Source organism: Necator americanus, chromosome III, assembly GCF_031761385.1.
Source record: "Necator americanus strain Aroian chromosome III, whole genome shotgun sequence".
NCBI classification, from domain to species: domain Eukaryota; kingdom Metazoa; phylum Nematoda; class Chromadorea; order Rhabditida; family Ancylostomatidae; genus Necator; species Necator americanus.
In genome coordinates, this window is record NC_087373.1 from 29,920,008 (window position 1) to 29,943,615 (window position 23,608).

General features: G+C 40.9%; 2 protein-coding genes across 7 annotated transcripts; one reads left to right on the top strand and one right to left on the bottom strand.

Annotated features, from left to right (window-relative positions):
- Positions 1-1,454: 1,454 nt before the first annotated feature.
- Positions 1,455-14,272, top strand: RB195_011403 (uncharacterized protein; the record flags this gene model as incomplete). Of its 5 annotated transcripts, XM_064192805.1 has the most annotated exons (29): positions 1,455-1,559; positions 1,651-1,791; positions 2,626-2,717; positions 2,890-2,988; positions 3,706-3,796; positions 3,849-3,986; positions 4,067-4,220; positions 4,410-4,504; positions 4,584-4,670; positions 4,731-4,895; positions 5,197-5,322; positions 5,384-5,473; positions 5,544-5,621; positions 5,751-5,844; positions 8,016-8,158; positions 8,222-8,439; positions 8,527-8,641; positions 9,274-9,384; positions 9,440-9,514; positions 10,100-10,275; positions 10,343-10,404; positions 10,856-10,983; positions 12,663-12,794; positions 12,877-12,957; positions 13,212-13,328; positions 13,406-13,540; positions 13,614-13,751; positions 13,908-14,060; positions 14,165-14,272. In XM_064192805.1, the coding sequence occupies 29 exons, from the start codon at positions 1,455-1,457 to the stop codon at positions 14,270-14,272; spliced, it is 3,447 nt and encodes a 1,148-aa protein (XP_064050384.1). The 5 variants fall into 5 exon arrangements, with proteins under 5 accessions (XP_064050384.1, XP_064050385.1, XP_064050386.1 ...); XM_064192801.1 differs by lacking the exons at positions 5,544-5,621; positions 5,751-5,844; positions 8,016-8,158; ... (12 more) ...; positions 13,908-14,060; positions 14,165-14,272 and having other exon boundaries at positions 5,409-5,429; XM_064192804.1 differs by lacking the exons at positions 1,455-1,559; positions 1,651-1,791; positions 2,626-2,717; ... (16 more) ...; positions 10,100-10,275; positions 10,343-10,404 and having other exon boundaries at positions 10,837-10,983.
- Positions 14,273-15,965: 1,693 nt separating this feature from the next.
- RB195_011404 (uncharacterized protein) lies at positions 15,966-19,304 on the bottom strand (the record flags this gene model as incomplete). Of its 2 annotated transcripts, XM_064192807.1 has the most annotated exons (6): positions 15,966-15,978; positions 18,762-18,828; positions 18,869-18,881; positions 18,940-18,999; positions 19,066-19,131; positions 19,227-19,304. In XM_064192807.1, 6 exons carry the CDS (start codon positions 19,302-19,304, stop codon positions 15,966-15,968), a joined length of 297 nt encoding a protein of 98 aa, XP_064050389.1. The 2 variants fall into 2 exon arrangements, with proteins under 2 accessions (XP_064050389.1, XP_064050390.1); XM_064192806.1 differs by lacking the exon at positions 15,966-15,978 and having other exon boundaries at positions 18,765-18,881.
- Positions 19,305-23,608: the final 4,304 nt, after the last annotated feature.

Below are 23,608 nucleotides of genomic sequence, written 5' to 3' on the forward strand. Positions count from 1 at the left end.
CTTTGCAGCATGCATGCTGACGACGTAGTGCTTGACGCTCGAACTATGTATGGAGTCTAAAGTTTACATCGTAGTGTTGTGTGGTTAAAGTCAGTGTCACGAAGCTGACGTAATGTGGAAATCTGATCAAATATAGAGAGTCCGGGTTGTAGATTACGAAGATGAGCGCGATCCTGCTCAATTTCCCCGTATCGTCCTAGAAAAACAACATGGGAACGGCGTTTCTTCCTACGAGGTACCGCGTGGACCGCGTTATCCATGTACTCGCTTCGGTTCCCTCAGCAGCCTATTCATTTAGTTTTACTGGTGCAGGCTGCTGAGGAAACCTCGTCGGTCCTCGACCGCTCGCACTTAAATGCGGCGGGTTCAGAAGAGTGGCGTGTTCCAACTTGCAACCTAAGAATGATCACCATTGCTTAGAACTTAGAAGTTAGGAGAAATTGAGCGGGGACACCCTCACTCTCATTTTCGTGATCTACACCTCGAGCTTTCTGTTTTCCATCAAATTTCCACATCAATTTCGTGATACTAGCCATTCGCTTTAACACTTAGTACCGCAACACAGTCACTTTTATCGGACGGAACATCTTAAGGCTCATCAGTTGTCTTAAAATTTCTGGAATATGTGGATGTTGTGTCTGATCTGATAACTTTTGTGACTTTTCATGCTCAAAATACAAGTTGGTTTGAAACTGTTGGATAAGTGATACTCTCAGTTCTTTCAGAGTTGTAACCTTCATGGATGTTTCAGATAGAGAGGGCATGAAACTGCTGTCTCTTCTAGTCCTGGCGACTATTATTTGGGTAGTGCAGAAATAGCTTCAGAATTTGAGCTCTTTCCAGTTTTTTTTTTGTGCTGAGATTTACTTGAAACAACTTCCAGGGCCTTTAACCACGCTTCCTTTTCATGGTTATTTCTGAAATTTTCTGGTATACTTTGCCCGTTTCTCAGAGCGTCATTCTGCTAAAAGTTCTGAAGGGGTTCTTTTCACAGCGGACCTCATATTTAATTGGTACTGGTACATTGCTTGGTTGATATGGACGAGTAAGAAGGGCTTCATTTGCTCAAATCCAGTCAGTTGATCACAGAATGATCTCACCTGGAGTGTTCTGATTTATCGTTTCGGCGATGCGGACCAGGGACAATGGTGCATCGATCGAGTTCTACGAGGCCGTCTTTACTTTGAGCTCCACATTGCCCATCGCTTTTGTGTTAGCAGATCCTCGTGTTTGTTCATAATTCTTTTGGATTAGGCATGAAAGGGAAAGGACAGCGTGCTGATCAATCCCCTCGATATGCCTTTTGCGTTAGAATTCAAATCAAAGTAGCATATTTTCTGAAAAAAAAAAAGACTGACGCGTTATGCAGTTGTTCCATTCCACTTTTTTTTCGTTCCGTTGCACTACACATACATTTGTTGTGGGAACACTATATTATTAAAAATAATTGCAGGATGGCTACATCCAAGGAGGACGATGAAGGATCGCCAACGGAAACATGTACAGATGGCGGTTCTCATCGTAAATCGGAATCGCTCCGTTCGCAGAAATACATAAAGGTCTTATTTTCCTTCGTTGCAGTTTTGCTTTCAGTTTGAATTGATGTGTTTCTCAAGTTCTTTTTTGAAATAATCATTGCGTCAAATTCAGTCTGAGCCAGTTGATGACTACGAAGAATATAGCGATTCCGCTCCTCCTTCGCCACGCGTAAGGTACAAGCGTCAATGTGCCGAAGTTGCCATCAAGAGAATCAAACTTGATATGCAGCCGGGACAATCAGATTCGACTAAGGTGAGCAACTACGTGCTGTGGTATGAAACGAGAAAGAAGTAATTCTGTCCACGTTCAAATGTGTAATATATTCTATTGAGGACTGCTTTTAATGTCTTTACCGCGCTTCTCTCCCTATTATACAGTTAGAAATACGATGATTTCCGGGGGAAATGTACTGGGGGAAGAGGACACTCAACCGCGCTCCTATTTCTGTAGTCTCCATCTTCCTTTTTTCTCTTAGTAACTTTAGCTTACATGTCATAGACCCTCTAAGACTAATACTTAAGTTTTAGGACCTCAACTGTTTTAGTTATTTTCTTCCCGGAATTAGGGTGCGGTTGAATGCCCCCTCTCCCCCTCCCAACTATACTTAACCCCAATTTCCTTGTTCTAGATTTATAGATAACGGATGAGCTATAGTTTCTGAATTTGTGATAAATTCTTGAAAAGATTTGGTGAATATTCAGAAAGGGACAACCTACTTCAATACAATCCAACATTTTCTCTAAGTATAAGGAGGTAAATTTGTACTTTTTGTAGCACGATTATAATCAAAAACATTATTCCCTAACTATCTGTAAACACAGTTACTAGATCTAGTCTTGCTCACAGGTGCGATAGGGAGAAGCCGATCCTCCTCGGGTGAATAGGGTTTAGCTCATGGGGTGCAGCTCAAATGAAGGGGGTCCTTTCGCCAACCGTTTAAAAGTGAAGGAAATCCCTTCCCTAACCCTTCCTATGGTCTTGCTTGCTTCACAGTTTAGGTTTGTTCTATTGTAGCGAGTAGTAATTGTAGCGAAGTTGTGCCGTGCAGTTTTTAATATACGGATTTGTTGCATCTATTATTTTAAGGATAAGAAAAACGGCTCAGATTCACGCGAAGGCTCATGTGATCGTAGCGAATGCGCCTTACAAAAGACATGCTCATTGTGTCTTATTCCGGGGTATGTTCGTCGAGTTCTCCTTGCTTTATAAGTAATAATGGATAAGCGTAATATTAGGTTGTCACTTCTTTTAGTCGTCAATTTTTCAAATATTACAGATTCGACGAAGATTTAGTTTCTAACTGATAGTGCGCTTAGACTCGTTCTTTAATTTTACAGTTGTAATTTTCAGTTGTTTGAAAACACTCACTGACGCATGTGGAAAGAATTTCTATCACTTGACGAAGAGCGAGCATGTGTGCGGTCCTTGCTATGACGAGATCTGGATGACGTGAGTTATTCGCATTCGGTCTATTGATAGAAGTACAACGAGGAGGACCCACTAGGTTTGCACAAAAGTGGATCACTCTAATATTTCAGTGAGACATAAAGTTAAAGGATAAAGTTCCTGGCGTTAATCAATCCGCTTGAGATGCGCCCCCACGTTCACTTCAATTCAGAATCGTTTGAGGTTTACGAACGTGTATCTGGCCTATACAATGACTTGCGGTGGCTAGCCGATGTGTCAAGTCAGTGCTTTTTATCCTCCCAGACAAGTCTGGTACCAATTTGTCGACCCCGGAGGGATGAAGGGCTTGGTGGGCACTAGGGCGGATTCGAACCTCCGATCAATTGTGCAGTTTGTGCAACCTCTAACCGCTACACTACACCCGCCCCTTCAGTGAGACATACTTTGAAATATTTGGAACTAGGAAATGATGGTGGGAAGTTAGAAAGGTAAGCGTCGGCGAACGTGAGGAACGGAACAAAATGGGAAGTTCCTTTTCAGATGGGAAAAGACGGAATTTCTCTCTAGGGTATCCCCTAAAACACTTAAGTTACCGACTCTCTGATAGTGACTTTCGATGGGTCCCGATAATCCCTAAATTATGGCAAACATTTGGTTTTTTTTTGCATCTGGAGTACAGCGGTAGTGGAGCCGTAGCAAAATCTTCAAATTCTCGTTGTTCTGTTCTTATCTTCAGGTTTTAAAGAGAAAGTGTTGTAGGGGACATATTCATGCCCAACACTTCTCCGATTGGAAGGTAGCATGGTGCAAAATGAGTCGCTGCTTTCCTACGCCGAGATTTTTCGTTCAGGTCCATTTCTAAGCTTTTCAACACCTTCTATTCTAACTGAGTTAAAGTTCAGGATCAACTGCTTCCTTATTGGTTAGAGTGTTCGAAATGCCACAAGTTTCGTAAATATGATTCCGAACCTATGAAAGCGATTTCGACCTCTGACATTAGGAACTTCTGCTGTACAGACTGTAGTGCCTCAGAAGATAGGGTATTGTGGAAACTTTTAAACAGTAGTTTTTCTTTATCTTGTGGATTTATTGATCTATACACCAGAGTTTTTTTTTGTAGCTTGCCACAGATGCTCGTCATCCGAACTGGATTCTTTCTGCTACGGTTGCTCCTTTGTTGCATAATTCGCCATCTTTATATTATTTGCGCGATCATTACTATCTCGATGAAGTTGGAGTGAGCCCTGCTGTTGCCAACTATTCTACCGATATCAGTGAGTTTTTGCAAGTGTTTTAAATTAAAGATGTCTCAAATTATCCTGCTTGTTATTCTTTACCATTTAAGCCGCAAACTTTGAAACGAAGGCGGCTGCCAGATGCAGTTCAGATATAGCATTTATCTTTCTCGAACGTTTCCGTTTAATATAGTAGTTTTGTTTCCACTGTTTCTGGATTCTTTTTAGCCGTCCCTTCTTCATCGTTCATGTCACCTTTCCACATACCTGAGGAACCAATGGCTTTTTGCGTTCGACCGGACGTGATGGAGTATGATGAGATGGTGGGATTCGCCTTGTTTTCAAAAGTGTTTAGCTATATGTTCTTACTTTCTTACCTTTTTGTTCTTACCTACATTTCAGAAACGCTTTCCACAGTACTCCGCTGAGCCTATTATTTATCTGGGTCTTCGTAATCTTGTCATAACTTTATGGAATATGAATCCATTTGTAAGTTTCAGTGAAGACAAAAACTTCTTCTGCTCTGAGCTTGTAATTTTATGTTTTTAGGAATACCTCACATATGATCACTGTAAGATCTACTTGATATCGAGAGGTCTATGTCGTGTCTGGCAAATACAGGAATTGAAAAGAATCTATGACTACCTCAATGTGAAATGCATTATAAATATTGGACTTTTACATATTCAGCCACCACTAGAGATAAAGAACAAGGTTTATTTTTGTTGCTTAAGGCACTTTAAAGAACTTCCGCAAATTATAAATAATTAGAACAGCAAATGAAAGCTGTTGAACTACTTGCAGAGACGGCACTTTATTTTATTTTATTTTATTTTTTGATGCTAGCATTACCACTTATTGAAATGTGTAGAGAAAAGAATGAATCGGTTTGGGGATCTGCCTTTCTTCCTCTGCAGAACTTTTGTTTGACCTATTCTTGGCTCTGAAACAAATGCATGCTAGACGTAAAGTCTTTGTCTCACACCAGTATGCGCGTGTACCACTTTATTTGCAGCGTTCATCAAGTGTACTGATCATTGGTGCAGGAATAAGTGGACTGGCGGCTGCACGTCAACTTCGAGCTCTTGGGAATAAAGTGACTGTTCTCGAGGCGAAGGACATGCCAGGTGGACGGATGCAGGTATGTTAGCAAGCATTCAGCCGCACTGATAATCTATTCCTAAGCACAATCCGTATCTTAGGACGATCTAAGCCTAGGAATTCCAGTCGGTTGCGGTGCACAGCTAATCACTGGCATGATGAACAACCCAATCGTTATCATGTGTCATCAAGTAGGTCATTCTAAAATAATTGACCTTCAGCGGTCCGATAAATCTGCATATTCGTTGTTTTAATTTTCAGGCCAACATCAGGTATCGTCCGCTCCACCGTGAATGCGCTATGATGGACTCAGCCGTGGGAAAAGTTTTGAATCATAAGGTTTGTACGGCTAGCTAACCATTCTATTTTTTCCTCTGATGAGATTGAATTTAATCAAACATTACGAGTAACGACTGGTACCTCAAGGTTTCAGTCTGTTAGCAAATTCACAATTTGAACATATCACAGGTGGACAGGATTGCCGAGGAACATTGGAACTGCATACACGATATCCTAGGACATTGGCGGTCCCACACGAAAGGTCCCGATCGAAGCCTTATGGGTTAGTTTAGTGATGTATCGGACAGAAAAGGTGTATAGAAGTAAACAAATATATGAACTAATGCGATTTTTCTAAATAAAACTTGAAGGAGAACTAAATACATATGACTAGATATCGTTTTTTTTTTTGGATGACAGTTTTTCATTCGTTTGTTACTCGTTCGATTCTCGAAGTATTGTTGTCTACTTTCTAGTTGGGGATGTTTGTTTACCAGATAGATGTCTTCTGCAAAATGTAGCGCTGTTGACTTTGGGTAGCGAATCCATTTCTATAGGGCTATAGGATTTTGGTGTAATTCAAAGATAGTATTGGTCATATTAATCCGAATTGCGGATTTTTGGTTGCAATTAACTGCATAGCATTCAAATGTACTTTCAAGTCATTCGTCAGCTACGGCCTGAAAAATCTGCTCTAGGATCTTATCGCAAGTGTGATACGCATACGTGATACGAGGATAGCCATCTGCAGCAGATTAGATTTCTTAAGTTAATTTATCTGCCTGCGAATTGCTACACTTTCACTTGTGTTTGCACACATGAAATACTTACACTTTACACAACCGGTCCTCGCTCCAATTGATGTGTTCGACAGGGTGATTGAAAGTAAAGAAAAATATCTGCAGATCTCCATTTTCTAAAACTTTTAAAATTTTTCTGTCATTATCTAGATAATAGTTTTCTTTACCTGTCATAATTATATATTGCTTGCTAAGTAGCTAAAAGTACTGTGGCTCATCTACACACGTGATCTGCGTTATAGTTATCTGCCATCTTGAAATGTAACTCTTCATGTGTTTGCATTCTGTATGAGCAGCATTTTGCGCGAACTGCCCTTAGTTTTTCGTGGCAGCAGTCGTTGCAAAACTGTTCACAGAACCGAAGTTTTATTTGATCAGCCCGGAGTTCTGTCAAAAATGAAATAAACGATAATAAGGTAATAGATCGAAGCACTGCTTTTCATTTTTGATGTGTAACCATTATTTTAGCCTCAGATGTCCATTGCAACGTCGAATTGTACATTTTCATATTACAAGAGCGCCATTAGCCTAGGTCATAAAACTTTTCCTTTCTAGTCTATTTCGTCACTTAGCGGCTCTTAATTTTTAGCATTATGTCTTGACAGTATAGGATTCCTGAAATATTTTCTTGGCTGTTAAATCATTTAGATTGTTCCTTAAATAAGCTTGTCTGATGATCGTCCTGACGTCTTTTGTGCATATGCCATGAGCTGACTTTTTATAGAAATCTCTTTTTGTAACTCAATAGAGGTAAAGCACGGTTACATGTTTAGGTCTCGTAGTTTATCTCAACATAATTTATTTACTTAGGAGAACTACAGAGAAATCCAGTCCTATTTTTTCTCGTCAAACGTGACCCATCCGTTTCTTCAGACTCACACATTTACATTCTACCATTTGCTCGAAAAGTACTTTTACGTTTCAGTTTTTCCGTCTCCAGATCCAATTTTGTCGTCAGTGTGCAAGTCAGAAATAATCAGAATGAGCGTTTTTTTTGCTGCTATCAGTGTAACAGCCTTGTCTTGATGCCGATAGCACAGTGACCTGAGATGTGTCATGCCACAATTTTTGGCGCGTTCACTTATTTATAGTCTTTGCAATCATACAGTCGAAGTGTTCTTGGCATTGTTGACGAAATGTTCTGTTTAACTTTGCCGGAACCGTTGATTTCAGATTGATTTTTTTGCGCGTCGCGCTTTTTCTTCAGTTATCACTACAAATCTTTTTGATTGCTTACTTTTTTAAATTGTTTCCGTGTCTCTTGTGATTTATCTTCGTTCGAATTTATTCGTGTCGTTTTCCGTTCCATTCAACAGTTTGTAGTTTGTGACATATCTTATCAACTGTCCGAGACCACACACTCGAATCGTCGCAGCAAACAGGTTATTGAACGTGCCAAGGCCGCGTCTATCTTGCATCTTTAACCTTGTTTATAGTTCTGTCATGAATTGTCCATTTTTAAAATAATGATGATGTTTTGATGTGCTGAAAAGTCGTTTCTTGTTTTCGTAAACCTCATTTTTTTATAGGTAACGTATGTTATCTTTCTCTTAGTTTAATTAATTTTTAATGTGTATATTTGGTGATTCCAGGAAGAAAATGGCGTTACCGCGTCGTCCTGAACCACGTAAGAAGAAAAATGGAGGCTTTGCAGGGCTGAATTTGAACAAACTTTTGGCAGGTCCAGGAGCGTCAAGCATTGATCTCCTCATGGTAGCTGTAGGCTCTGTTGTGGCGACGTTCATCTTCATGCGCTTTTATGAAGGGAGAGTGTCTACAAATAAAGATATAATGCCGGTTGGTCCAACTTGCCTGCCACTTCTAAAGTTTCTTTTTTTTTCTTCTAATTTCTTTGTTAAGGAGGGAGAGTACAATCACAGTCAATTCTATAAAACTCGGAAACTGGAGAATGGAGCAACAGAATTCGATTTACTTGCTATAACCGATCTCGATCACGATAGCAAAGTTTCAATTAAAAAATGGCAAAGTATAGCGAAGCGTGGGGTGCTGAAATTGAGCGGTGATCAGAAAACCGTTTCGGTAGAATGGAAAAAAGACTCGGATTTTCCCTTGACCACGTTAGTGTTCTTTATCATTAATAATCACTGGCTGAAGTTGCAGTGCCTGCACACAAAATAATCCTTTAATTTCTTCTTTTTTTCTAGTGATATATCCGCCGGAGGACGTGCCATGGAATTGTCTGATTTAGGTGTATTTGACGGACGTCTGCTCGCACCTGATGACAGAACAGGGTTAATTTATGAAATCAAAAATGATAAGGTTCGTTTTTTTGTTGTTTTTCTAGTTATTCTAATCTCTTTTTGCCCAGTGGAAAAATTGGGGAGCATACTGTCTAAGCAAAGAACCATCCGTTTTTATTTCTGCTGCTGAGATATAGGAATTATCAGCTAATAATCGTAAGAGATGTGTCGTGTAGGGGGCAATTTTAAGAAGATTTTTATAGGAAATCTTGTCGATGTAATACACAATTACATACTGTTAAAGTTAGTTACATACTGTTAAATACCAATTTGTAGTCAGTCTTAAAGGCAGCATATCACGAATCTGAGGTGGTGCGGATTTCAGGTGGAGTATCCGTATACGGGGTCGTAGATCATGGAGAGCTGGGTAGTTCCGCTCATCTCTCCCTGAATCACTGCAAGCAGTCGGCTCCTGAACGCTGTTTTGTACGACGCCATCCATTGCTAAGCTCCACCCCTTGCACCGCCTCCGCCCTGCGATTCCTCGAAAATCAATTCGGACTGCGCCAATAGGCAGTAAGGGATGCTACGCGTGCAAGGGTGGCGCGCTGCAGTAGAAGGCATCGTACAACGGCTGCTTGCAATGATTCAGGGAGAAATGATTGAGAAACTGTTTGATTTTTTTTATATATATTGAGTAGTATATTTTAGGCTTATCCTTGGGTTTTTCTCATTGATGGACCTGGAAATGCGACAAAAGGGCTGAAAGCCGAATGGCTAACAGTAAAGGATGAGAAACTATATGTTGGAGGATTGGGCAAGGTGCTCTTACTTCTAGAACACCTGGAATTTTTAGTAGTATGGTTTGTAAATTTAGGAATGGACAACAACTGATGGTGTATATGTGAATGATGACCCTATGTGGGTGAAAGTAGTGTCACGTAGTGGAAAGGTAAGAAAATTCTGTTGTTTTTTTCTTTTGTTTTCATTTTCATGGGAACGACACGGAAGTAAAGTTTAAAAAAAATCGGTAGCTTTGAATTTCAAGTACACAAGGCGGTGAATCAAGCAGTGAAGGTAGTAAAATCTAGATCACATAACAAATATGGTCTAGAGTTAGTAAGTGGAACTATTATTCGAATGGAACTCACAGTGCGCGTTAGATCTTTATTTCTTCAACAGGTTGAGGGATTTACACCAGTTTTCAAAAGATAGGCTTGTGATCCAACAAACGTCGACCTTGTGTGTCCTTCTACAATCTTTCGCATCGACTTTCGGTTATTTACTGCTGAATTATTTAAAGTGACTAAAATACAGTTTTTTAACAGTATCCTGAACAAACTCTTTTGCACCGTCTCCTGCAACAGAAATAACGTATTCATTCAGCGTCTGTTTACACTATTAAGAAAAATTTCATTGTACTTTTGAAATATTGATTAATACTGTGAATCCTGAGGACTTCATTTCATACAATTCTTTACTGTTCTATGAGATTCCTCGAAAGTCTGGCTTAATAGTTTGCTTTCGGTGTTTCTAGGTGGAACACATTCCCTGGCGCGATGTTTTTGTGAAAGTTCGCCGTGCTGCAGGTATAGAATACCCAGGATACATGATTCATGAAGCAGTCCAATGGTCTGATGTCCATCAAAAGTGGTTTTTCCTCCCTCGAAGAGCATCTCATAATAAATACACTGAGGCGGAAGATGAAACAAGGTCGGACTTCATCGATGACAGCAGTTATACTTACGTTCCGTTTCAGCTTAATGAATAAATCTTTTAGAGGCACAAATCTTCTCATTGCTGCTGATCCATCATTCTCTTCATTTGAAGTGGTCAAAATTGGTGAAGTCACTCACCCCGCCAGGGGCTTCTCAGCCTTTCAGTTTATCCCAGGAACAAAGGATAACTTGATCGTCGCTTTGAAATCAGAAGAGAAGGACGGAAAGCCGGTGACCAGCTACATCTCCGTATTTGACGTGAAGGGAAACATTCTCATGGAAGATTCGTCCCTCAATGATCCTCACAAATTCGAGGGGATCGCATTTGTTTAGGTTGATGTGGTCGGGAGTCTACCTGTTTCTTCCAGCACGTCAGGGTTTATTGTATGTTTCTATGTTTAGAGATCTTCTCATACCTTTCTGTGATCTGATTTGTTCAACTGGTTGTGATTGTTATGACTGAAGTTAAATAAATTGTTCACTGCATCTACATTGTATTTTTATCTACAGTACTTTACTTTTTCTCTACCATGTTTAACGAGTTGGTATTGTTTGAATGAAGTTGAAATTTTCAGAACAAATCAACATCGCACACAAGAAACTCATCAAAGGTGCTCGTCTTAAATGGGGAGATGCCTATGAACGTGCTTTCCAATTCAACCTCGGAAATGCCGAATTCAGCTGTGGCGCAAAGTTGGATGAGGTGAGCCTCTTATCACTTCCGTAAATGAAATTCATTTCACTTTTATCAGCTAACTTTTAAAAATCATTTCTTTTATGCTGCTTTGTGAACTCTTCCCCAAAGTGATCCGACGTTTTTGGGAATTAAAGACTTTGGGGCGGAAATAGCGCACTCGGAAGGAAGTTCTGCTGCGTCAGCACAATCGATCGATGTTTATAAACCGCCGTAGTGCCAACCAACCCTTTCATCTCTCCTAGGTCCTCAAATTGGTACCGGACTTGTCTGGGAGAATAGAAAACACTAACTCGATAGTCAAATTTAAGCAAGAGAAAATATTGTCAACAAACTCTATCACGGCTAACGTTTCGGCGTTGTCGCCTTCATCAGAGCCTGGAAAGTAAGAAAATTTGCAATATATCCTCCCAAAGGCCTCACTGAGAACAAGTTATCATCCCCTAAGATATTACACCCGGAAACAAAACCAAAAGAGCCCAAATCGTTGTGCCTACCTCAGTAGCCGCGTTGCCGTGATGTTAGCGGATATCCGCGAAGTGCAATCGCTCCGCTAGTACTAATTAGGATGCGACCCTCATACGACCCCGTAGATCAAAACCGTCAAACGTCTTGATACAGAGCCAGGTAGATTGGTTCGTTGGTCACGGCTATGCACTTTTCCTTTCTATTCATTTTTGGACCTTTTGCATTTATACAAAACGCTTCTAAAGTTCTGTGAGCTATAATTTCGGGTTCTTACGATAGGATCGTGGCAGCTATGCAGAAAGGAACATTTTCATGATATTGTCTGCGGTGAGTTCCGAGGGGAGTTGCTGCATTCGATTGTTTCATCCCAGTTAGATCTTCTTTAATGCAAACACAAAGAGGTTGCCCTGTTTCGTCGATGTATTGGTTCCCACAAGTTTTGCACAAAATTAGATAGACTACACCAGAGATCATGCAGTCGCCTTCCTTCCCGAATGGGCATTTTACACAGTCTGGAATAAGACAAAAGCCGTGCATTCTATTTCAAACTAATTGCTTCTTTAGATTTGTTGGAGATATTTCCACATTTCTCACTTGGTCCTCGAGACCTCATTTCACCAGACTAGCCCGTATAGCTTTACTCAAGTCGTCGGTTATGCAACGCAAACCCTTTGAAATTTGACTACCGACAAGTTGCAATCTCTATGCCAAAATTCAAGAAAGGTCGAACTTTCGCACTACTGACTCGATACATCAGCTAGCCCCAGTGAACTGATAACATGACTGAAGAGTTTATTTGCTAGTCATTTTGATGCTCTGTAAGGTTCATATAATCTGTCATCATCTTCAGCACTACGAGTCATATGTGCGTGTAGAACAGAGCATGTGCGCGTTGTCTTGTTCCCCTTTAGCTTTTCGTAGCATTCATGTCACCTCGATTAATTAATGTTCCTGTCACAATAGAACTAGATTGTTATGTGTGTTCTGTGGAGTTCTAATAGCTTTTTTACTTAGTTTACTGGCGCGGGCTCACTCAGTCCTCGTTACCCAACAAGTTTCAGTATTACGACCCTGTCTCAGTTCTCTCAGCAGTCGTCGAAACATGGAGGTGTTTAGTTAGGTATAACAAAAAAAAACTCAAAAACTTGTGTAGCACCTGAGTTCTTTTCTTTTGCCGTGGATCATTTGTAGAGAAACGAGCACTCAGAATAACAATTAAGGTCTCATGGAGAAACTGGGATCAAAACGAAGCAGTGAACCAATTCGCCGGATCGCATGCTCTTCTCACTGACGGTTGTGTTGAGCTCATCGGAAAACTTGCGGAAGGAATCGATATTCGCTACGGACATGAAGTGAGTACAACTGATGTCCCACGCTTTTTCAATTTTTAATACCATTGCAAAAATATTGCGCTAATCATTCGACCTGTTGAAGGTGCACACAGTGGAGTGGCCACGAACAAGGAAATCAGTAACAGTGAATTGTCAAAATGGGAAAAAGTTCACTTCAGATAAGGTGACATAAATCAATTAGTTTTTTTTTAAAGTCGAATTTTTGGAATTAAGTAATCGTTTTGCTACTTTTTCTTATCAAATTAAGTTCTCGTGGTGAAATCGGTTTTTCTTTTTGCATTTTTTGCTCCTCTTTGACGAACGGTTGCTCCTACCATAATCTATAATGTATTACAGCTAACGAAAAATTGTGCTCTGAATTGTTTATGCGGTCTATTCAACTCCAAGTTAAGTATAACGAAAAGATCTTTGTTATAGGTATTAATAACAGTTCCGCTGGCTGTGCTGCAAAAACACAGGATCAAGTTTAACCCTAGATTACCAGATAAGAAGGTGAAAGCAATGAAATATATTGGAGCAGGGCTTATAGAAAAAGTGAGTATGAAAAACAAGGATGGCGTATTGAATTCGTCCCCAGAAAAAAAAATTGTTCCGAAAAGAAGAGAATTTAGGTAGCTGTGCGTTTCCCACGCTGTTTCTGGAATTCATTGTTGAAAAAAGATGGTACTCTGGATTACTTCAGCAATGCACCACGAAAGAGCACCGATCGCGGCCTCTTCAATATGTTCTACGATTTCTCACGTCGTGTAAGAAGATTAAGGCTTTATTTACTTTTTTTGATAGCCATGAATTTACTCCTTAGACGGCGCATTCGTTTAGGATGCGAATGGTGTGGCACCATTCTACGTGCTCATGTCGTATGTTTGTGGTGACTCGGTGGATTTAGTGAATGAGCACACTGACGAAGAAGTTGCGCAGATATTTGTTGACACGCTGAGACAATTGTTTCCTAACGAGGTATTTATACAAAATCGAAGCTTTTTTTTAGCAACTCGGTTTCAGTTTGCATTTAGTTTTTGCATCACTCAGATTCAAATTCGATATGTTACATTGTTTTAAGTCCGGGAGTTACACTTTTTATCAACGGAAGATTTATAATCTGGAAGTTTTTAGGATATTCCTGAACCTGAAGGAGCTGTGGTAACTCACTGGGGGCGAGACCCCCATATAGGGATGTCGTATACCTATGTTCGAATTGGTGGTACTGGAGCGCACTATGACGCTTTAGCTGCTCCTGTGGACGGCAGGCTCTATTTTGCTGGAGAGGTGAGCACATACCACGGGCTATTTGAGAATAGAAAGTGCTCAAGCATCGTGTAGATGTGGTTTAGTATCTTGCGTGCGCTTTCTCTTACATTAACTTTTCATAGGGCACAAATCGCTTCTTCCCACAAACCATGACTGGTGCTTACATCAGCGGGCTTCGCGAGGCAGGGCGTATTGTAGAATCGAACCTCAACGAAATTTGGCTAGACTAACACCCATTTCTCTACACTATGTTGTCTTCATTAGGAAGAAATTGTTTTTTCTTCATGAACTAACTTTCGTTTACTAGCTGCTTGTGTAATTTGTTCTTTCGTGTTTTCTACCAAACCTTTAGGAAGTTCTTCACTTTTTAATCTAAGCTCTTTTTACACATGTATCCGTTTTCCTCGATGAAACTTCAGTACAGGAAAACCCCACCAAGAAACTCCTATCACTTTCTTCCTTCAATCAAGATACTATTATCATTTTTTTTATTCCACTGCCATTTCATTGTTTCTATCATTTGTTAGCTAATTGTTCTTTGTTTTCTCACATTCTTCATTTCTAAACCTTTCAGTTGTTCCAGTAAAGCCAAAACGTGTTTTGTGATTGTTCTTCAACAATTTCAACGTGTAACTTGTAATTAACTCGTGTACTTCCTTTTGTTATCCAAATTACCTACCTGATCTCGTGTGTTTGCCCTTGTAACGTTTTGTAACCAATAAAAAAATGCTCTTTGTTAGTACCCACATTATTTTTGTTCATAGAAGAAGTCGCACAAAAGTCCACATAGGTCGTGACAACGTCCAGACTTTTGGCAAAATGTTAGAGGGATGCGGAAGACTCCAGTTCATCCTCTGAATGCACTTGCACGTATTGTGCACGGTTTCACGTTTACAAGAGGTGTTTTTCTTGGTATCGTTGAACAAAGTTAAAGCTAGTCGCTGATATCTGTTTGCTACACAAAACATAGGGGTTTCATCACGAAATATTCCTGAACGCTTCGCAAGAATTGGTATGCGCTTAGAAGTGCTTAGAAAAGAAAAAATGCTTTTCGATACGTTTATTGTAAAACGAACGTGTGAAGATGACAGTCTGGTCATTTTTTGAGGGGAACTGCTGCTCTAAACAGCACAAGGACCGTTTGGTGAACATTTCACTGTGGTTGCTATAGTCCAAATATGCTACAAATTTCTTCACAGGAGATCACGGACAGTTTCTACAGGTTGGACAGATTTGAACGACGACTATATGGATGTTCCTCTTGAGTTTGTGACATAAGGCGAGACGGTTTATGGTGGTTTAATGGTTAGTTTGAAATTCTTTGGAATTAGTCATTGGAAAGTTAACGATAGATGGAAGTAAATATTTGTAAAGAGAAGAAAACATTTAACATTTAAATACTTCTACACGCTTCTACTCGATTAAATGCTTGTTTGCTTCTGCTTTAGTGTTTAAATGCGACTTCTCCCTAATTTCCAACCTTTAACTCAACTTTCAAGTAATTTCTAAGATTCTTACTCTTACTTTCAGGGGAAGGTTCCAAAACCGGTAAAACCGTCCTTAGAAACCTACGAAAAGAAATCAACGTAAAACGTTAGCGAAGGGGTATCTCATTGGTTGCAATGTAGGATGGAACTGAAAATTCTTCCAACTCGTTCTTTAACTTTCATTTCAATAAATGAAGGTTAAAAAACGAGTTGAAAGAATTTCATTGTCTGTAATTCCAACTCTTTCTGTTACAGTACGTCTTTGAAGTGCAGGGTAACTGCAAACGATCTACTGAAAGATGACATCGACATTCAACTCAGTAACATGACATTTTCATTTCAATAAATGATTTCTTCCGAGTAAGTGAGAGTATAAGCCGTCAAGCTCTTCGTTATCAATAACAATAATATAGTAATCACTAAACATTTCTTTCATTCATAATGAGCACCTGAAATCATTCATCAAAGATTGGCGTAATTGATGTAAAATGTAAAAAGCATCAGTGTCACTACGATCATCTGAGAAGAAATTGGGATCGTTTTCTTCAAAGGCAGCGTATCACGAAACGGACGATGTTGCGGCCGCAGTGGATAAGTGTAGAGTTCGGGAAGTAGATTACGAGTATAAGCGTGGCCACACTCATACTCGTAATCCGGCCACCGAAACCCAGCATCGTCAGTTTTGTGATAAGCACTTTAGGTCATAGCTACTTGAGTAGCAACGTTGCATTTGATTTATCCATCCATGGAACTCTGCGAACGCAGCTCCCCACCAGCCAAGAAGCAATCAGCAAGCGATCTTCTACAGAAAAGTCCTCTAACAACGACTCCTCTTGCCGGGATCCAGCCGATTTCGACTATCATTTTCCTGACCCATCAAGACCCTTGACTCAGTAAATGGGTAGGCGCCATCCGGTGTAGTAGAAACACAACCCTCTGGTGGTCACGAAATGGATTGTGGAAGGCGCGATCCGTAGTTGCGGCGCTGGTTGAAGTCACGCACCGCGAGCCGAGTTCCCAGTATCGGATGAGGATCCCATGCTTTGGTCAGCGCTCATCCTGTGCCGCACATCGGTCGGTTTACACCACTATCTTGAGGACCTCCATCTTTGGGGAAGTTCATCAACCCATGTCCCATCCGCTTCCTTTGTTACCGCGGCAAATAGAGGCCGGTGTGTCCAAGTATTGTTTATTGTAGTGTTCTGCATGTGTAGCACGGTAACTTCAGCCAGGAGAAATGTCTGAGAAGGAAGTTGCGTTTTCAGCTGAAACGTTATCGTGAGGTAGAATGGACTTCAAAAACGAAGGAGTCTGAAAAAGTGTGAGAAGACAAGAACTCGAGAAACCCCCTACTCTATTAAGGCAGTAGAGCGGCAAGATGATGTGTTTGCCTCTTTTCAACATTTGCAACGGAGTCGCCGTATGGGAGGCAACTGTTTCCATCTGAAGTGAATGTTTTGTCCGCGGCCCTATTTTGGCCCCAACTCGTGCACACCCAACGACCAACGTGAAGGATGAAGAATGAAAGATCTGGCGATGAAAATAGTGCATAAATCTTTTCCTCTTTCTGGGATTTGGGAACTGACAAAGATTATTTATTAAATATAGATTGACGAAAGGATACCTGACTTGCGGAGACACACTGTTATAATTTCCCTCCACAAGAAGGTATCCGTAACGGAATTCAGGAATTACCGAGAGACAATACTGCAGGGTGTAATGAACAAGGTTTTGGAGCTGATCATCCTGGATCGGCTAATGACACATCGTCAAGAGACCATCCGCAACAAACAAGCCGGCTTTTGTCCTTTTCGATCGATTGATCCGATGTTTATTGTGAAGAGAGCGAAGTAAAGTGTGGCAGTTTTCGAAGCTTCTGCAGTTAGCTTACTTGGAATTCGAAGCCACTTTCGACTCTCCCCATCGGGGTCGTCTTTTCAATGCACTTCGCGCCGATGGAATTCCAGGAAGTTTCGCACGCTTAACGAAAATTACTAATTGCCAACTAACGACATAAGTAAAAGAACAAGTGTTGCAGTTCGAACAGCAGCCAAATGTACCGCACCGCTCGAAGTGGAAAGGAGACAAGGGGCCGTAGCAGGACGCTGTCTGTTAAACTTTGCCGTCGATAATTTCATGCGAAAAATATTTGAGCAGTGTCAAGCCGATGTCGTTCACACATCGTCTACATGTTCATTCTCTATCTCAATTTCGTCGACGATGTAGTAATATTCGTTTCTAACGGCACGGAGCTGCAAAATGTTGCTAACCCTGCACCAAAATCAGCTGCAGCCTATAGACTGAGACAGACGGATGTAGATATCCTCGACATCCCCAACGGGAATCATGATGGAGAGGCAACATATTGAACTAGTGGATGAGTTTATTTAGGAAAAACAATGGCAGCTACGAGAGAGAAGTGTTCAACGAGGGTGCGCTAAAGCCAATTCGGCATACCACTCCATTACCATGTGCCTGTGGTCGACCCCCATCGCCAACGAAGTGAAGCTACAAGTTTACCTATCCGCAGTTCGGCCTATCATGATGTACGGATCGGAGATTTGGGGACACCGTCGACGCTGATGGAGAACCTCGACTGCATAGAGATAAAGCTATCTAGATGACTGTTAGGCTATTTTTGGCCGATGTGCCATAACGAAGTGCTTTACTAGGAAGTAGGTATGGTGTGTCGGCAGATGACACGTGAAGAACGTCGACATCTTGCCCGGTTTCTGGAGTAGTTACGGAAAACCGTCTTTGCTTTTTCGGTTAAGTTATGAGGAGATCGTCCGGTCATCTTGTTCAAATTGTTCTGAGGATGCTCCCATACTCAAACAAGGAAAGGAATGTTCTGGACGGAGGTGGTAAAACAAGATCTGAGGACACTTGGGATTAACAAGCAGTTCAGTCGAGACGTAAAGCTTCGCAGGTATTGAAGATCGGAAAAGTTGAGTTCGGATATGTTTAAGGACGACAGACTCCGGCAAAGATGCAGATAGCCGAGTTAGAGCCGTAGAATCTGCCTTTGATTAAGTCAAGCAAGTAACTATATCTTGTTCCAGAATTTCCACATCATGAAAGCGACTGTATGCGCGAGTTTGAAAAGTTTTCCTATCTAATTGTGGTTCACTCACTATAGGCGAATACCTACATGAATCTGCGACCCGTAGTAGTACTCAAAAAAAAAACAACAACGAAAAACAAAGAGTTGAAAGAACAGAGAAGATTTAACCTTTTATTCTTGTGAGGCCCTTCGACTTGATTCTGATTTCGTTCGTTCCCACTTATCTCTGTCACTTCTGAAGCTTTTCGAGTCTGTGTAGCTCATTGGTGCAGTACCACTCTTTTGTCTCTGAGATAATTCAGGGAATTTCCTTAAGAAGTGTTACGTTTTTATTTTAACATCTTACATCACTGGATACATGAAGCAGCTCGAAGTCTTTCTGTTTCTTTTGTTTGACGGGACGAGTCTGAGTTTCAAAATTGATTAGTCGTGTTTCCTTAACCTACATGTCTTTAAGGGAAAAGAAACTCACATGAATACTATTAAATATAACTGTTATTAATAATACAATCCACAAAATGCAAGCGTATACATAAATCTGTAATGGGAGTGATTATTCTTATGTCTGACCATACATAGGTATTGTACTCTCGTTGATTAACTAATTGTATGAATTTTACGTCCGTGGCATACCGCAGTGAGGATGTCCATGGTGAAGATATCGGATCGGTATGAAAGTCCATCTTTGGCCAAACCATCTTTTGAGGTCATTCTACAAAATGAAGCTTCCTTGAGGTTGCATGGCAGAATGTTTTCCTCTAGTTGATATCATAGTGATAGTGTGGCAAAATGATTTTCAGTGAGGAGTGAGCATAATTTTTTTTCACACGTAAAGACACCAACGAGGAAAATAAAATTTATATACAGGTTCTAGGACATTAATTAGACATAGTGCCTTCGGCAATTACAAGTAAAGAAAAAAAGAACTTCACCTATAAATGTATATAACATTTTCAAATAAACACTGACAACCCGACGGTCGAAATACAGCAATCGTTTTGAAGAGACATTTCATTGAGGAGAGAGAGAGAGAGAGAGAGAGAGAAAGGAAAAAATGATTGGACGCTAGCCAAATTAGTACTCGAGAATGAGATTACGATGATGAGATATGATGAAAGTCAGTTTCGAGTGGCCCGTTTGTTGCCAAATAGTTGTTCGACCCCCGTCAGTATCGTATTCAAACTGAGCGGATCATCCGGATTCGTACATCTTGTGCCAAGAATGTTGTCCCGCACTTGCTGGTATCCACATAGGCATTGACAAGACATTTTGAAAATAATTCTTGTATTTTCTATACAGTTCGAGCTCAGTTGCCCTTAATATTCGAATATTTCGTTTGCTTCGTGTGAAAGTGATTTAGTGAGAGCTCTAATGTTCCCAAGTTATCGTAAAATAAGATATATCATGTTATATAATAACGTGCTTAGTCCGTATGTGTTTGTGTGTCAGGAAAATACCCCATAATGGTGCAAAACCCTGCACTGGTGAGGTGCTGAACTATCGCCATGCAACTGATAGGCGAACTCTATCACTGGACCGTCCAAAACTAGTTAGAAGTATGTTGGCTTTGATAAGGTAGGTTTGTTTTCGCCCTATGTTAGTGAAGGTAAATAAAGCTTTTATGTGAATGTATTCTTCCAAATTGGCAAATCATCATGATTTACTTGACTTGCTTAACTTAAAGACAGCATACCACAAATCTGTGGTGGTGCAGATTTCAGCTGGGGTTTTCTTATAAGGGATAGTAGATTATATGGAGAGGGGGACGATTCCGTCCATTTCTTCCTAATTGCCGTAAAAAAACGGTCCGGAAAATGCGGCGCGTGCACAAGGCTGGCGCGCTCCAATCGAACTCCTTGTAGAAAATAGCGCGCCAGAACGCCCGAAGCCGTATCGTCCGGGCCGTTTTTTACGGCAATTAAGAAGAAATGGACGGGACCACTCCTCTCAAAAATCTACGATCCGTATACGAATACTCCACCTGAAATCCGTACCACCTCAGATTCGTGGAGTGATGCCTTTGATCGGCGAGCTGATCATCATGCTATATAGTAAAGGGCTTATTCTGTCACGTGTTTGCGTCTGTGTGTGTTTCAGTCACGAAAGCCCAAAAACGGTACCACGACGTCGGATTAGTGTTTCGGAGCCAGATATAGTAGGTGTAGTAGACATAGTCTACAGTGGGTGAGACAAGTCCCAGTGCGTCGGATTGGTGCGCGAGAACCCCAATGCGGTAGAAGGGGCTTCAATGACTCTTTCGCGCATCTATTTCCTAGCATGTTTCCTTGATGCTGCTAAAATTTTTCTTTCAAAAAGTCGAAACATGCAAACCCCTGCTTAAATATAATAGTAGCCAAGAGTTTACGTCATCTGACGTAGAACGTTATCTTCATCACTGCGATGATGATATTCAAGTCATCTCATGTCCTCACATCATTCTATGCTAATAGTTGAGAACGGAGGAAACTCATACTTCCATTAATGTTTCCAAATTGTGGAGGTTCCAAAAAAATGGATGTAAAATCTTCCCCAAATGTAAACTGACACGTTTAGGAAGAAACCATGAAACCTTTCCTCCATGCTTAAATTTTTGAGGGAAAAATTGAAGAAAGCGTTGAAAAAAAAAAACAATTCTAATTTTACAAAAAAAGTCACTACTGTTATTTCTTATTGATCAGAGAAGGTACGCAAAGCGAACACCACAAAACTGTGAAGTTCGGGTTTAGCAGGACGCCCAGACTGGTAACATGATAAGGACAATGTGCTCTCCTATGGTGCAATCGATGTATATTCGGATCTAAACGTCATAAACTCGGCGCAGCTGCCGGTTTCGAACCACTGCACAGACATGGTATGGATTTGTTTCCATTCATCACATCCTCCCTATGTCACGACATTGGGGGTGTTGGGATCGCTCCACGAATAGATAAGGTAGAATGAAGTTCATGAGTATGAACGCGATCACGCTCGATTTTATTTGATTACCCAGAAAAGAGGCGTGGGAAACGCCATTGTCGCACCGAATCCCCCCACGACGCACTCAACAACGTGCCACCTCCACAAGAGCTAGGACACCTCCAGCTCATGCGAGCGAATGGACAAGAAGTAGGCTGTCTGTGTGCGCGCTCTCTCCATCTGGCTGTCAGGCGTTGCGCGCATGCTTGTGCTCGCGGACGTGGCCCGTCGTTAGGTGCCTCGCAGGGGGATTCGGTGCGATAAGGCCGTTCATCACGCGATTTTTCACGGTAAGTAGCACGAATTGAGCGCGATGGCCCTCTTATTCGTTAACCATGCTTTTAACTCGATCCATGGGAAGATTCTATCGTGAAAATTTCGTGAAAAGATTACATCACTCTCAATTGTGTGGTATACTGCCCTATAGAAATGATGAGTGCCGACAAAAATTCAGTTTTTGGCAAAAGAAAAAACTTGGCAAAAAATTTTGTGGTAACGCGGTGAGCCGTTGGAAGATCTGACACATACCGTTTTGTTATGTCGAGGGGAAGAACAGATTGCGAGAGTTATCAAATGAGCGGATGTTGTCAAAGCGCTTCAATGAATTACTGTTAGAAATAAGAACGAGTTTAGTAGCTTTCGCCATGTCGTATAAAATCAGATTGATGTCTCCTTTCGCAATTAATCGCATGCGAATGCCGCAGATAAGCGCTTCTTATATATTTTACTTCTAAGTCGACTTTTTTTTTCGAGCGAGTTAAGGACAGCACTACTACGAAGCTGACGTGGTAACTAAATCTGGGGGAAAATCTAGAGTTAGGAATGTTGAATGGGGATTCTGGTAGTTCCGCTCATCTCTCCTTAATCGTCGTGAAAAAACGGTGTAGAAGACGCTATTTTTTCGAGGCAATTTCGGTTGCCACACACCAGAGTTGTGCACGCGCCGCGTCCACCAGCGAGCGGTCGAGGATCAATGGTGTCTTCTCACCAGTCTATTCATGTGAAACCAATGAATAGGTTGCTAAATGGCCCGGGGTGTGTGCATGGAGGAGCGTTCTAACGTATCTCGTAGCAACTAAAGCGGTTCCCACTCGGTTTTAACGACGATTTGGGAGAAATAAGCAGAACAACCACAAATCCCGTGACCTATTATACAACATAACGTTTTTTTCTCTATCTCTAGCTTTTTCTTCGATTCGTGGTATGCTGCCAGTAAAACGATTCCACGGAAGCACACATTCATATGTGTAGCAGTTGATATGGAACAGCTATGACCGAGTAACAAGGAGCTGGGTGCATTCCAGTGTATGCGGGCATTTGCTGCTGATAAGGGAGCGTTGCATGGCAATCAGAAACTGTTTTATTGGATGCTCTCACAAAGAATGCAAGCTGCATGCATGGCTCCGTGATTTTTCTTTAATTTTTGAAGTTGTGTTCAGGTCAATTTTTAAAATACTCTTTATCTATTTATCTACGTGATTTTGAGCAAAAATGTTTACAATTTGTCTTCTTCGCGGTATATGTACGCTTCCCTGATCGCAAAAAGAATCTTTCCCGTCCACGGCTTATCCACTAAGATTTGCGAAATTCGAAAAAAAGTCGAGAAGAAAATCAGAGCTTACTGTTTCATAACTTGCGTAGAAGTTGGTGAAGTAGTTGGAAAACAGAACTGAGTTGTTTTGTACTATTCTTTTTATCTATTTTATCTCTATTTATTTTATCTTTGTTTTATCAAAAAGTAGTAATACTTTTCAAATGAAACAATAGCGGTGTATTATTTTTCAAAATTAGTTTCATCCCCTCCAAAGTAGTCTCCTTCGGCACCAATGGACTTATACCAGCGCTTCTTTCAATCTTCGAAGCATTTGTTTTACTCGATTTCCTCCTTTATCTCTTGAGTCAAGTCAAAACGATGACCATGACATGGTTATTTTGTGTTTCGGGAACGGTTGCAAGTCAGGAGGAGTCAAATAACAAGAATAAGCCGGTTGCGGAACGATATGAGTGGAATTTTCGATGAAAAAATTTTTTCATCAAAAAGTTTTTCGGCACCAAATGTG